At 61.0% G+C, this 13,180-nt stretch overlaps 2 protein-coding genes across 3 annotated transcripts; one reads left to right on the top strand and one right to left on the bottom strand.

The window, feature by feature from the left end:
* The first annotated feature begins 822 nt into the window (after positions 1–822).
* Positions 823–6,356, top strand: GAS2L1 (growth arrest specific 2 like 1). Its single transcript, XM_060612800.3, has 6 exons — positions 823–980; positions 1,959–2,610; positions 3,904–4,011; positions 4,106–4,202; positions 4,306–4,477; positions 5,022–6,356. The coding sequence occupies exons 2-6, from the start codon at positions 1,978–1,980 to the stop codon at positions 6,055–6,057; spliced, it is 2,046 nt and encodes a 681-aa protein (XP_060468783.3). The 5' UTR covers positions 823–980; positions 1,959–1,977; the 3' UTR covers positions 6,058–6,356.
* A 127-nt stretch (positions 6,357–6,483) lies between these two features.
* Positions 6,484–9,727, bottom strand: RASL10A (RAS like family 10 member A). 2 transcript variants are annotated; one of them, XM_060612801.3, is made up of 4 exons: positions 8,816–9,727; positions 8,606–8,641; positions 7,422–7,546; positions 6,484–7,142 (listed from the first exon to the last, which is right to left on the bottom strand). In XM_060612801.3, exons 1-4 carry the CDS (start codon positions 9,032–9,034, stop codon positions 6,875–6,877), a joined length of 648 nt encoding a protein of 215 aa, XP_060468784.1. In that variant the 5' UTR covers positions 9,035–9,727; the 3' UTR covers positions 6,484–6,874. The 2 variants fall into 2 exon arrangements, with proteins under 2 accessions (XP_060468784.1, XP_060468785.1); XM_060612802.3 differs by lacking the exon at positions 8,606–8,641 and having other exon boundaries at positions 6,485–7,142; positions 8,816–9,710.
* Positions 9,728–13,180: the final 3,453 nt, after the last annotated feature.

Here is a 13,180-nt window from a genome sequence, read left to right as displayed (position 1 = left end):
TGGCCCCGCCTGGCCAGCAAGGCTGCAGCCCAGCCAGGCCAGCTGTCCCCGCCCAGCCAGCAGCAGGGGGGGGGGGGGGGGGCGGGGGGGGGGGCAGGATTTCCCGCAGATCCCAGCCAGGTCCCTCCTCTGCAGTTTGAAAAGAAACTAGCAGCGATTAACCCTCCCAAGCCAAACCTACCCAGGCTCCTTCTTAACCTCCCGTCCCCTTAATTCTGTGCCTGACCTGGGCAACCAGACGTGGTAGGGGACTGGCCTCCCAGGGAAGGGCAGGGGCCAAGGTGTCAGACCCACAGGCTTTAGCCACCAGCCTACCCCTCTGAGCCTCAGTGTTCTCATCGGGGAAACAGGTTTCCCTAACCTCCACATAAAAGATGAGGATTTGGTGAGAGTGGAACGCCGGGTGGGCACAACAGGCCATCTTCCCCTCCACGAGGCCCCCACTGCCGGTAGGAAGCTCACACCCCAGTCGCTCAGGCCTCATTTATCTGACATAGGGAGGTTCACTCCAGACGGAGGTGACTTTGCAGCCCTGGTCCCTATCGCTTCCTGAGCTCCTCTTGGGAACAGGCCGTGCAGCCCGCCCAAGGAGGCCGCTATCTGGGGAGGAGGCAGCCCAAACCTCTCTCCAAGACACCAAGGAGGGTTGGAAGGGACTCTAGGGACTAGCTTGGGCAGGGATGGCGAGTCTGGGCTGGTAGGGCCCTGGTCCCGCTCCTCCCACCCCCCAGTCAGGAGACTCCAGCTCCTCCCTCTCTCCGTCCACCCGGGAACTGCGCTGCCCCTTTAAGAGCGCGCGGCCCCGCCCGCCCCCTCGGGCCGGAGCCGAATTCCAGGGAGGCGGGGCGGAGACAGCGGGCGGGTGCGGAGGCCTCAGCCGCGGGACCGGATTGCTGTGGCTCGGGCGGCGCCTCCCTGCGGCGGCCCGGCCCGCTCGGCCCCGCCGGGGCGATGCTCCCCGAGGCCGCAGGATGAGCCAGGTGAGCGCGGGGACCCCCAGCACCCCCTGCCTGGCGCGCACTCCCGGGGACCTGGAGGCTGCGGCCTCTGTTCCCCCGAGCTGTGTGACCTTGGGCAGCCCCGCACCCTCTCTGGGCCGAAGCCCGGAGGACAGCCGGGGCTGTCGGAGGCCATTCTGAGTCCCGACCCGCACGCACCCGGCCTGCGGCGCTAGGGAGGCTCCTCGGAGGAGGCGGGGCCTCGCTCCGTCCACCCGGCAGCCCGCGGCGCTGGGGATCAGCAGCGCGGCTCAGGTCGGCCTGGCTTTGCCATCCTCTACTCTGCGACCTTGAGTGAGCTCTTACCCTCTCTGCACCTCAGTTTCCTCATCTGTAAAATGGAGATAATATCACTGGCACTCAGCCCTGGGCAGGGACATTGAGTTTACTGTTACTATTACTGCTGTTACGTCGTTGTTATAATGGCACAGTCCTCACGGAAGGGGAGCTGAGGGAGGACCCTGCACCTTCCCAGAGGAGGTGGGAGGGGCATCAGCCTTGAGCGATGGAGCTAACCATTGCTGCGGTTGGGACCTGGATTCCTGTCCTGCCTGTCCATTGAGTGCAGGTCTGTGGGCTTCATCTCTCTAGGGCTCCGCTTTTCACCCACCGTATTGGGCAACAAGGATGCATTGCAATAAGGGCAATAAGGATCCCACAAATGTGTCCCTTTGTGGGAGGGAGGACACAGCCAATTCCCCCATTGCCCCCACCCCCAAAGAGCAAAATAGCAAACATTTATAGATACTAAATCTTTCACACAAATTATCCCATTAGGTCTTGCAAGGAAGGTAATATTGTACCCATTTCATAGACGAGGAAACTGAGGTACAGTGAACTTTCTCACAGCCAGCACACGCAACCAGGCATTTGGTCTGAGATGACAGGCTAGTGCGGATGGTCTGGGGCTTAGTCTGTGCTGAGTCCTTACAGCATTCCTGTGTCCCTGCCCACCCACAGTGACTCGGCCGGCCCGGCCATGGCGGACCCGGTGGCGGGCATCGCGGGCTCGGCAGCCAAGAGTGTGCGGCCATTCCGCTCAAGTGAGGCCTACGTGGAGGCCATGAAAGAGGACCTGGCTGAGTGGCTCAACGCCTTGTATGGCCTGGGTCTGCCCAGTGGTGGCGAGGGCTTCCTGACGGGGCTGGCCACAGGCACCACCCTGTGCCAACATGCCAACGCCGTCACTGAGGCCGCCCGCGCTTTGGCCGCTGCCCGCCCGGCCCGCGGCGTGGCCTTCCAGGCACACAGCGTGGTGCCCGGCTCTTTCATGGCCCGAGACAACGTGGCCACTTTCATCGGCTGGTGCCGAACAGAGTTGGGTGTGCCTGAAGTGCTCATGTTTGAGACTGAGGACCTGGTGTTGCGGAAGAACGAGAAAAGCGTGGTGCTGTGCCTGCTGGAGGTGGCGCGGCGTGGGGCCCGCCTCGGCCTGCTCGCCCCTCGCCTTGTGCAGTTTGAGCAGGAGATTGAGCGGGAGCTCCGCGCCGCGCCCCCGGCCCCCAGTGCACCTGCTGCTGAGGAGGATGCCACCGAAACTGCCACCGTGGCAGGGGCTCCTGCCCGTGGGCCCCGCATGACTCCCAGCGACCTGCGCAACCTGGACGAGCTGGTGAGTCCACCAGTGAGTGTGCGTGCTCATGGCCCTGCTCGTGCCCCCACCGTGCGCCAGCGATGGGACAGCCTGCCCCATGGAGTGGGTGCACATATTGAGCACCAAGTGTATACCTGGCCCCAAGGAGATAAGCAGACCCAGAGAGGTGCTGGTTGAGGTCACGAGACCCAGTAGGGCCTGGGATAAAATGTGAGCTCCCCACCTTATGCGCTTCCTGTGTGCCAGATCAGTTCCTTCATCCGGGGGGCCTCATGATTTGAACCCCTCTGTACGCACTTGAGTGGACAGTTGCATCCACAACATCACAGAGCTTGAGGTTGAGTGGGTACCTGTCATGCTTGGCCCTGAGCAAGGTGCCTGGCACACAGTAGGCTCTCAGTGAGTGCCTAGGGCAGGTCCCGGGGGGGGGGGGGGGCTCTACAGGCCCACCCACTCCCCAGGGGCTTATCTGGGAAGCCAGGCCCAGAGCTGCCACTGCTGCTAGGAGCCAGAGGTCCTCTTAGGAGGACAGGATTAGCTCTACTGTGAGCACAGGAGGTGCTGGACCCCGCCCCCAGCTCCCTCCTCCTTTTCCCAGGACCTAGGTATCCCTGACACCCCCGCAGCCTGGCCAAGAGTTGCCTTCTTATCAGAAGGGCAGGACTGTGATGTGCCTGTCCCAGAGTGGGTAGCCGGAATCCGTGGGCAGAGGCTGTCACCCCTCCCCTGTCTTGGGGACAGGGTCACCCGAGGCTCCACCTGCTCATTTCCTCTGGCTCCACTGTGGGCTGGGAGGCGGGCAGGGCCGCCCACATAGCCAGCCTGGCAGCTCCTGGCTTAGGGGCGGGGGTGGGGCATGTGGGCAGATGTGTGCCTGTGTGTGCATGCTGGGTGGTGTACTCTACGTGTCTTTGACACTGATGTGGTGTGGGTTCCCTGCACTCGTGTCCCATGGCCTGCGTCCTCCCAGAACCTGGCCTCCCTGTGGGCCTCAGCCTGTCTGTGAAGTAGGTGAAGGGGGCAGGGAGTGAGGATGGGTTCCAGGGCTTCCCCAGGCTCAGGGGCCACAGGGTTGTGCCTCACTGGGGTCCCAAGCCCTGGCCTGACCACAGACCCTGACCTCCGATAGCCAGAGGGGAAGGAGAGCTGGTGAAAGGTCAAATGTAGAGGCTGCAACCAAGTCTGGGGCAACACGATCTATGTCCCCTTTCCCCGGAAGGACCTGCTTCCTCCTGACCCTGGAGCTGCTGACATCAGGCCCAGGAGGAGGGACTTGATCCCTGACCTCCAGCCTCTCCTCTCTGGCCTCAGGTGAGGGAGATCTTAGGCTACTGCACCTGCCCAGACCAGTTTCCCATGATCAAGGTCTCAGAGGGGAAGTACCGCGTGGGAGACTCCAGTCTCCTCATCTTCGTGCGGGTAAGAGTTTGGGACTGCCCGGCAGATGGCAGTCCACAGTGGGCTGCCAGGCCCACCAGACAGGCCGTGACCTGTCCACGCTGGACTCCCACAGGTGCTGAGGAGCCACGTGATGGTGCGCGTGGGTGGCGGCTGGGACACTCTGGAGCACTATCTGGACAAGCATGACCCTTGCCGCTGCTCCTCCTCGGGTCAGTGCCCCTGGCAGGGATGGGGGGATGGGGGATCGGGCCAGCAGAGGGCTTGTCTCTGTGGCTCCACCCTTCAAATGCCACCTGTCCTCTCACCTTGCAGCCCACCGCCCGCCCCAGTCCCGGGCCCGCACCTTCTCCCCACAGAGGGTGTCTCCCACCCCCAGTCCCCGTGCCGGCAGCCCAGCCCCTGGGGCTGAGCGGCGGAGCTCCCGGCCAGAGGTGACGCCCATTAGCTTACGCAGCTCAAAGGAGGGAACTGAGACCCCACTCAGGTGAGAGGCACTAGGACAAAGGGGTGAGGGGTCCAGAGGGGGCGGGCATCCGCCCTGGCCTGGATGACGAAGGAGCCTGTGCTCCAGAGTGACTCACCCTGGGAAAAGTTCCCGTGGGTGGGGGCAGGCCTGGCTTCCTATCTCCATGGCAACCCAAGCAACCCAACAACACAGCTGGGGCGGGCCCTGGGGGCTGGGCGTCGGCCAGTCCTACCGCTTCCCTCTGGCCTACCCAGGAAGCTGGAGGCCTGGGGAGGGGGAGCTCAGAGCCTGGCTTTTTCTGCTGCCTGGGGGTGGGGGTGGGGGTGGGGGTGGGGGTGGGGGGTGGGGGTGGGTGGTGGCTGCCGGAAGCTGCTGCCCAGTGGCTCACTTCTCTCTGGAAGTCCCCAGGACAGAAGCCCTTGATTGCCCCCACCCCCACCCCCACCCCAGGTGTCTTCCCCAGCCCCAACCCCTCAGCTGCTTGTTCCTTCCTCTGCCTGCTCTTCCTACACGCCAGTCCTCTCTTGAGATGCCCCATCTCTCTCTTGTTCCCCTGCCCCAGGGTCCGGGACCAGCTGCCCCCCCATCCCCGCTCCCGCCGCTGCTCTGGGGACAGTGACTCCTCAGCCTCCTCAGCCCAGAGCGGCCCCCTTGGTGCCTGCAGTGAAGAATCAGGCACTGGCTCCCGGAGGGAACGACCCAGCCGGAGGCTGACCACAGGCACCCCGGCCTCTCCAAGACGGCCTCCAGCTCCGCGCAGCCAGTCCCGAGACCGGCTGGATCGAGGGAGGCCGCGTGGGGCCCCAGGAGGCAGGGGAACCCAGCTGTTGGCCCCCAGCCCTGCCCGACGGGCCCGGAGCCAGAGCCGTGAGGAGCAGACCACGCTGCTCGTGCGCAGGGACCGAGATGGGCAGCACTCATGGGTGCCCCGGGGCAGGGTCAGCGGGGGCTCAGGCAGAAGCAGCCCCCAGACTCCCCGGGCTCGCAGCCCTGCAGCCCCCCGGCCTCTGCGGGTCTCCAGCCCCAGTCCAGAGCTGGGCACTACACCGGCCAGTGTCTTCCGCACCCCCCTGCAACTTGACCCGAAGCAGGAGCAGCAACTGTTCCGGCGCTTGGAAGAGGAGTTCCTGGCCAATGCCCGAGCCCTTGAGGCTGCTGCTGGCGGGACCCCCCCTGGACCAGCCTCTGACCCAGCTCGGCCCCCAGACCCTCCAGCTTCTGACTCGGCCTACTGTTCCTCCAGCTCCTCCTCTTCATCCCTCAGTGTCCTGGGTAGCAAGTGTGGCCAACCTGGGGACTCTAGTCGGATGGCCAATGGGCTGCCCGGACCCCGAGGCCCAGTCCTGTCCAGCTCTTCTGATGAAGGCAGCCCCTGCCCTGGTGTAGGGGGCCCACCAGATGCACCTGGGAGCCCCTTGGCTGGCCTGGAGCTCCCAAGGACCTGGGCACGGGGCCGGGTGGACACACAGCCAGACCGAAAACCTTCACGCATCCCAACGCCACGGGGCCCTCGTCGCCCATCTGGATCCACAGAGCCTGGGTCCTGGCATGCCCTGCACTCAGTGAGCCCAAGGGGAGAGCCAGATTCCTGGATGTGATGAACCAGCCCAGCTGCCCCTGGACCCCATTCCTTTCTTTCCTTTTCCTTTGTGGCCTTAACCCCTCTGCATCAGGGAGCCCCCCCACCCCCACCCCTGCCTCTTGGGTACCAGACCTCATGGGACCAGACCCCTTGGGACCACATGGCACAATGGGACCTCTGTTGTACATTCCGGTTGGGGGATGAGCGTTGCTATTTAATTACTAATATTATTGAATGCCTTAGAGGAGGCCAGTGAGGACCCTTCCTGAGGTCCTCTGGCCTGCAGAGCCTGACAGTAAAGTATTTGTTCCAGCCGCTTGTGTCTGCTTCCTGGGGTACCTTTGGGGGCCCCTTAATCCATGTCGGGATTCTGGCATTAACTGCCAGGGAGCAATGCCTGGCAACTCTGGCCTCTAAGGTTAAGATCATGCTACCCACCCAAGAAATGCTAGGTACACTTGTATGCTTGCATTGGTTCCCCCTTTATTACCTCCTGAGAGGTGTGATTTAAGATTGTCCACTGAAACCCCAGAAGCTACCTGAGAACTTCCAATCAGGTTCATAGCAAGTCCCTTTCATCCAGTGGGATTGTAACCCAATGAGGTCCCAGAAAGGATTTATCTTGCCCAATGTAGCTTGGGGCCTGGTTGGGTCCAATGAGGCACAAAGAGTCCTGTCGCCCAGGAGACTGGGTGGGAGGTTTCCAAATCCAATCAAGGAGGAGACTTTGCCTAGTCCAATCCGAGAGAAGTTGGGCAATTGCGTCCAATCCAGGTACCCGGTTCATCAAACTGGGACCCTCCCCCCACCATCGGCGTTGTCGTCCAATTCGGTCACATGAGGCTGCAGCGCGCCGGGTGCAGCGCCCCCTGCAGGCGCAAGGCCGGGTGCGCGGGACGCGCGCGTACCAGAGCGCAACGCAGCAGTTCGCGGAAGAGACGGAGCACGTGCCAGTTGTACTTGGCGGAACACTCGAGGTAGCCGCAGCGCCAGCCCCTGCGCACCAGGGCGGCCAGCGCGCGCCGGGGCCCGAAACGCAGCCGCTGCCGGTCCCGCTTGTTGCCTACTACGAGGATGGGCGCCTCGGGTGCGCCCGCCGGCCTGGGGGCCAGATGGGAATGAGGGCTGCGGTGCCGGACACGGACAGCCCACGGCCGGAGAACCCCCCACCCCCACCCCAAGGGGGTATGTACACTCCTGTGGCCGGAGAGCCGCCCCGGGAAACACGAGACCCATGTGGCCCAAAGACCGCACAGCTGGCAGGCCCGACACGCGGCCAGGACTGGGGAAGAACCTACCCACTACCCTCTGGCAAAGGCCCAACAAGACTGGCAAAAACTCCCCTCCTCCGCCCACAGACACCTGTGGCCGCGTCCCTACCTGGTCTCTGAGATGCGCTGCCGCAGCGCCTTCACGTAGTCGAAACTGTCCGGGCTGCAGATGTCGTAGACCAGCACGAAGGCGTCTGTGTCCTGCAAGCTCCAGTCCTTGGGGTCCGGCCACTCCTGGGGCGGGAGGCCGGAGTTTGCCAGAGACCTATTCTCACTGTCCCACACCCAGACCCTCTGAAGGGACTTGACACTAAACCCACAGTTCATCCTCAGGCCTCAGCCGTCGCCATCTCCCCCGAACTCTCTAGGCCCCACTGTCCTCACAGTCGCCAGGGTAAAAATGCCTACCCGTGCCTGAAGCCCCTCAGCTACCAGCCCTCCTTCACTCTCGGCCTCCTCTCAGCCCACCCCTCATCCTCCTACCAGCTTTCCGAAGCTCAACGTGGGTCACGCCCCTTCACTCCCTCCCTGGTTACTACAGCTGCCTCTAGGACTAATTCCAAAGCACCAGGCTCCGTGTTCCCCAGGCCCTCAGAGATCACTGATGATGGGCAGCTGTGCACATTCAGGCCTCCCCGCCTAAACACATGCTGTTCTTTGCACGTGGAAGGCTTCTGCCACTTCCTTTAATCGAGACTTCACTCATTAGGGGCGCCTGGGTGGCTCTGTTGGTTAGGCCTCTCACTTTGGCTCAGGTCATGATCTCATGGTTCGTGGGTTCAAGCCCCACATCGGGCTCTGTGCTGACAGCTCAGAGCCTAGAGCCTGGTTCGGATTCTCCCTCTCCCTCTCTCAAAGATAATTTAAAAACAAAACAAACAAACAAATAAAAACCCAAAAAACTTCACTCATCATTCCAGGGTCAGCCCAATTGTCACCCCCCTCTTCCCCCCCCCCCGCCCCCCCCCAGGAAGCCCTGCTTAATCCCACTTGCTCTTTCCTCTTCACCTCTCCCAGGCATCCAGCTCCAAGAATTCAAAGTCTGTCCTGGACTTTGCATAAATTAAGGAAATGAGGCTCTGCTCCAATCAAGTCACAGGAATAAGGGAGCAGAGAATGACAACTCCCTCCACCCCTGACAGTGCACCCCTGTGTCTGGCCCCTTTCTCCCCCACCGAGGCTCTGCTTAAGGTCCCAAACATACAATGCTCACCCTCAGGAAGGCACAACCATGCTCCGCCATGCACTGATCCAGACCCACCAGTGGAGGCAGACAAATATACAGGCACTTACGTGTGTTTCAAAATCCCCTGGCCTGTTCTTGGGCAACTCCAGGCCGGCAAGAAGGAGAGACACACAAACCACCAGGACACATTCATCGTTCAATCCATGAACACAGTTGGGCACTCCTGGGCTGTCCAGGCGGACATGCACGTGTGCACCAAGCACATCCCCACCCCCCACACGCTGTCACACGCCCCTGCCCGCCCTTCGAGCCGCTACCTCTGGACCCCCGGGGTTCTGACTCGGGGGAGCGCCGTCGCCGTCCCGGATGCTCAGGTCGTAGACCGCGCCGTCGAGCAGCACCGCGGGCCGGTAGAGGCGTGGCCCGTCCGTGGGCCTGTGGCGCTCCGGGTAGTCACCGAACAGGAACTGGCGGATGATGGCCGTCTTGCCCACGCCAGGGGCGCCCAGCACGGCCACCCGCAGGCTGCCCCCCATGGCCCGCGCGCGCTGCCGCGCCCTGCGCTGGAAAGCCTCATGGGCCAGCGCCGCGCCGTGCGCTCCGCGTGCCCAGCCCCGTGCGCCCCGACCCCACGCTCCTCATCGCCCCCTGGAACACCCGGGACCCGGAGAGGCCAGGCCAGAGGACGGAGCAGGCGGCGGGAGGGCAGACAGATAGTCGAGCAGGCCGACGGAGGACGCACGAGCAGCTCCGGCAGGTGCCGGAGCTCGGGAGAGAACAGACCCCGCCGTGCGCCGCGCAGACACCGCCGCCTCCGATCCGCAGCGAGACTGGGGGCTCCGCCCGCAGTCGGAGCACCGAGGTCCGACCTCCTGGCCGCGCGGGTCCTGCAGCGGAGCGGGGCGCGAGGACAGCGCTGCCTCTCGGAGCCTCCGTCCCTCTGTCCTTCTGTCGCTCCGGCGCCCTGAATCGCCTCCCCAGCCAGCGGCGCGAGCGAGCGGGCGCGCGGAGCCTCCCGGAGGCGGAGATGAGGTAACCGTCTGCCCGCCCCTCCTACCTCCCCCTCTACCCACCCGGGACGCCCCTCCCGGGAAGGGTCGCGGGAAGGTGACTGGGGCGCAGGGAGCCCGGGGAGGGACCCAGCCCCCTCCGCGTCCCGCGCTCCTCTCACCAGCTCCAAAATAGAAGTCCCTTCCCGCCCACGTCCGCGTCCGCTCCTCCAAGCACCGCTCCCCCAAGCTGGCTCCAGACAAACCCAGCCCGCTGGAGTCAGGCCTCCAGGGGTCGGATCTGGCCCCAGCTGCGTGACCTTGGGCAAGTCAGCGCACTGCGCTGGCTCTCTGCTCCATATTCATCACAGGCAAACATCTTTCTTGAGAACCTACTACATGCGGGGGCCCTTTACTAAGCTGTTGCTTAGTGATCACTGAATCTACAGCCTTATTCTGCTTATCTCCGTTTGAGAGAAGAAAACAGGCTGGAGAGGGGACTCTTCAAGGTTGGGGGACAGTGGGTGGCCCCTGACCCACAGCCTTGTGGTCTCCTCTAGGGAACCCTCCCGCCTTTGTCCTACACACAAGGGTAAATGGCCAGCATTAAACAATGTATCAAATGGCCATCATCCAGGTGGGGCTGAACAGAGTGTGCTGAGCTCAGTACACACTGGGTCACAGCAGCTCAGCCCCAAATCCCTGTCCCAACAAGGCTGAAAGATCCAGAAATTGGTCAACACCACCTCTGTCACTGCTAAGGCCAAGTTTTCTGCCTGAGCCTCCACCTGTAGCTTCACTCAAAACCCAAATTCCCACCTCCCTGGAGCTGGTGAGAAGCTCCTTAACCAACACAGCCTGGAAAGTTTGGGTTGGTCCAGCCCCCCATCCTCTGCCTCTGCTTGCCTCCTCCCTGCAGAGGAGGGGCTCCCACTTCTCTGACCAGATAGATGCCCAGGCACTGGGTGAAATGTACAGACATCAGTGTTTCTGCACTGGCCAAGAGTTTTCACTTACCCATCTTTTCAACAAATATTCCCAGTCTTACTGCTTGCTGGCACTGGAGGGGGGGAGGAGAGGAAGAGGGAAGGGGAAAATCCTACCTTAGTAGAGTAGGTTCTAGAACACATGGGATCCAGGAATTGTAGGAGCAGAGACAATAAGCCCACTCCAGCCTGAAGGAACTGGAGGAGAGAGGAGCTCAGCCCCGAAATGAGGAGAGGGTGCATCCTCCAGGAAGCAGGTGATGGCAACAGAAGATGTTTCTCCAGAGCACTGGTTGTGTTTTCATCCTCCCACGTCAGATAGGGAAACTGGGTCTGCTTTCACTCTTCTCCTCAGCCTCTAGGGAGCTCAGAGTGACTTGTGGCTACCTCTGGCAGGTGTTCTAGGTCTTCAAGCCCAGTGAGTGGGGACTCCTGGCTTCATCTTCCTTTCCTGCCATGATTCTTTCCCTTCACCCAACTATCCCACTCATTTTCTGACATTTCAAGCTTCTGGGTTTTGTGAGCTGCCTCAATTCCTTGTGGGGAACAAGGCTGAGCATTAATAAACTAAGCCCCACTTCCCTTTTGGCATTCAGCAGGGTGTGTGGCTGACATCAGGATGGTCTTCCTTAAAGCCCTGGTGGGACCCACACCTCTGACTGGAGCACCCTCTCTTCTTGCTCTTTGGGAGCAAGCCCACTCTTGGGAGCCAGTTCTGGGTATCCTTCCTCTAGAAAATCTTCATTGCTTCACTCTCTGTCAGAGTGCCTTCCTGGGCAAGGCTTCTTCAGGACCAGCAAACAGGGCTGTGTGTGTGTGTGTGTGTGTGTGTGTGTGTGTGTGTGTGTGTGTTTTGTGGGGGTGGATTTCTGGGTCCCAGTGTGGTTTTTCAGTGCATGGTTTGGGAATGATGAGCATGTCCTAAAGCTCCTACAAAGCCCTGCAGACTGCACAGGGGTGACCCATTCCCTAGGAAACTCCTGCATCAGCACCCCTAAGCAGGAGTCCCCATTTAGCACAGGCCTGTGATATGCCACACCTGCCCCAGAGCCATGTGCTCACTGAGGCCCAGCAATGGGATGCAGTGGTTTGTCTGGGACTGCCTGGCAGGAAAGTGACAGCACAGCCACTGGAACCAAGGACGTTTGGGCCGTTGAACCAGACTTTCTGAGCAGCCCAATTTTATCTGGGCCCAGGGACCAGAGGGCCTTCAGGAGACGATCAGCTGTCATCGGTGGCCACTGAGCTATGACGGGAGTGGGTAGCCCAGGTGCCAGGCTTCCCAAAGACTAGCAAGCCAGAGAACTCTGGCTGGGGTGTGAATGTCAAAGTTTCCATCATCGGTCCCTTCACTCCTTCCCCGAAGGAGAGGCAGCCAGGGTGCTGTCTGCTGTACCACGTCTCCCAGGCTCCTCCCAGTCTTCCATGTGGTGCTCCAGAGAGCAGTCACCAAGCATCCATACATCTTTTCCTTCAGGACTTGGTGCTGGGCCCGAGGTGGCCGAGCTGGTTCCTGCCTGCCCTCTGTGGCTTGTGAAAGAGCCACACATGCAGCCAGGTACTGACAGGTAGAAACAGGAGCACTGTGCTGGTTCAGGCCTGGGGGCTGAGAGGACCGAGGGGAGACACTGGCCCTATGGAGGTTGGGGGCTCAGGAAGGGCTTCATGCCACACCTGAGCTGAGCCCTGAAGGGTAAGCTGCAGAAAGTTGGGTGGGCTGGGAGGCTGTTGAGAGGCCCTGGGCAGGGGCAAGCACCAGATGGAGAATTCTGAGCCCACAGCCTCCCAGTGCCAGCCCGCTGGGCAACCCCCTTCCCTACCACCTGTGCCCACATGGCTTCTTCCCAACTGGCCTGATACCAGCTCTTCCCTGGGGTCGAGCACCCTGGACTGCATCCAGCTCCCAGGGGCATTTGCTCTGGACCATGCCCCTGACCACGAATGTGGTCTGTCTTGTTAATGACAGCACGATTCCATTTGTCCCAACAGTGACTCACTTCCGGAGCCCTGGATGGCGGGGGGTGGGAGGGAGTACCCCTGTCTCTCAGATGCTTGGTGTGTAGTGGGTCCTTGGTCATCATTATAATGCCACCCATTGAGTGTAGCGGTCAGCCTCTTGAAGGCCATCAGGACACAAGGGGGCAGCACAGAGCAGGGCTTCCGGGCCTCTTGAGTTCGAGGCTTCTTTCCAGGAGTGTGTTATCTGTGCAAGTTACTTAAACTCTCTAAGCCTCAGTTTCCCTCTCTGTAATGGGATAACAACGGTCATGACTTCACACAAGTTGTGGGATGAGAGGAGATAAAACGGACAATTTTAATTTGTCTAAAAGCAAGACAATTTTAGTAAGGTTGGGGAGGGACAAGACTTGTAAATATAAAACAATTTCATTTTTATATGAAAATAGCTATTAGTTACAACACGGTGGAGGGACATGGGTGTCTACACGGGTAAGTACACACAGATATTTCCTAGCTCCGCTGCTGACAGGGCCTAGAAGTGTCACCCCAGGAGAAATAAGCACACCCAGCACCTAGATCTTGGTTTCTAAGGCCACTCACCAATGAAAGAAACCATGCTCCTTGGAGAAGTGGCTGATGCTAGGGTTGGGACAGGACTGATACGAGATGAGCCTGGAGCATCACGTAATGCTGGAAAGTAAGGAAGTTGCAAAGAAACAAAGGGATGGGTGCATATCAAAAGAACAGA

The sequence above is a fragment of the Panthera onca genome, chromosome D3 (genome assembly GCF_046562875.1).
Source record: "Panthera onca isolate mPanOnc1 chromosome D3, mPanOnc1 haplotype 2, whole genome shotgun sequence".
Lineage (NCBI taxonomy): Eukaryota > Metazoa > Chordata > Mammalia > Carnivora > Felidae > Panthera > Panthera onca.
This window is presented reverse-complemented; position numbering and strand designations above follow the sequence as displayed.

What these genes read in the sequence shown, in the direction of transcription:
- GAS2L1 (XM_060612800.3), top strand. Translation starts at nt 1,978, where the DNA reads ATGGCGGACCCGGTGGCGGGCATCGCGGGCTCGGCAGCCAAGAGTGTG. An exon ending in TGCGCAACCTGGACGAGCTG is followed by an intron (nt 2,611 to 3,903) that starts GTGAGTCCACCA and finishes CTCTGGCCTCAG; the next exon opens with GTGAGGGAGATCTTAGGCTA. An exon ending in GGAACTGAGACCCCACTCAG is followed by an intron (nt 4,478 to 5,021) that starts GTGAGAGGCACT and finishes CCCCTGCCCCAG; the next exon opens with GGTCCGGGACCAGCTGCCCC.
- RASL10A (XM_060612801.3), bottom strand. Translation starts at nt 9,034, where the DNA reads ATGGGGGGCAGCCTGCGGGTGGCCGTGCTGGGCGCCCCTGGCGTGGGC. An exon ending in AGAACCCCGGGGGTCCAGAG is followed by an intron (nt 8,642 to 8,815) that starts GTAGCGGCTCGA and finishes GCCGGCCTGGAG; the next exon opens with TTGCCCAAGAACAGGCCAGG. An exon ending in CAGCGCATCTCAGAGACCAG is followed by an intron (nt 7,143 to 7,421) that starts GTAGGGACGCGG and finishes TCTGGCCCCCAG; the next exon opens with GCCGGCGGGCGCACCCGAGG.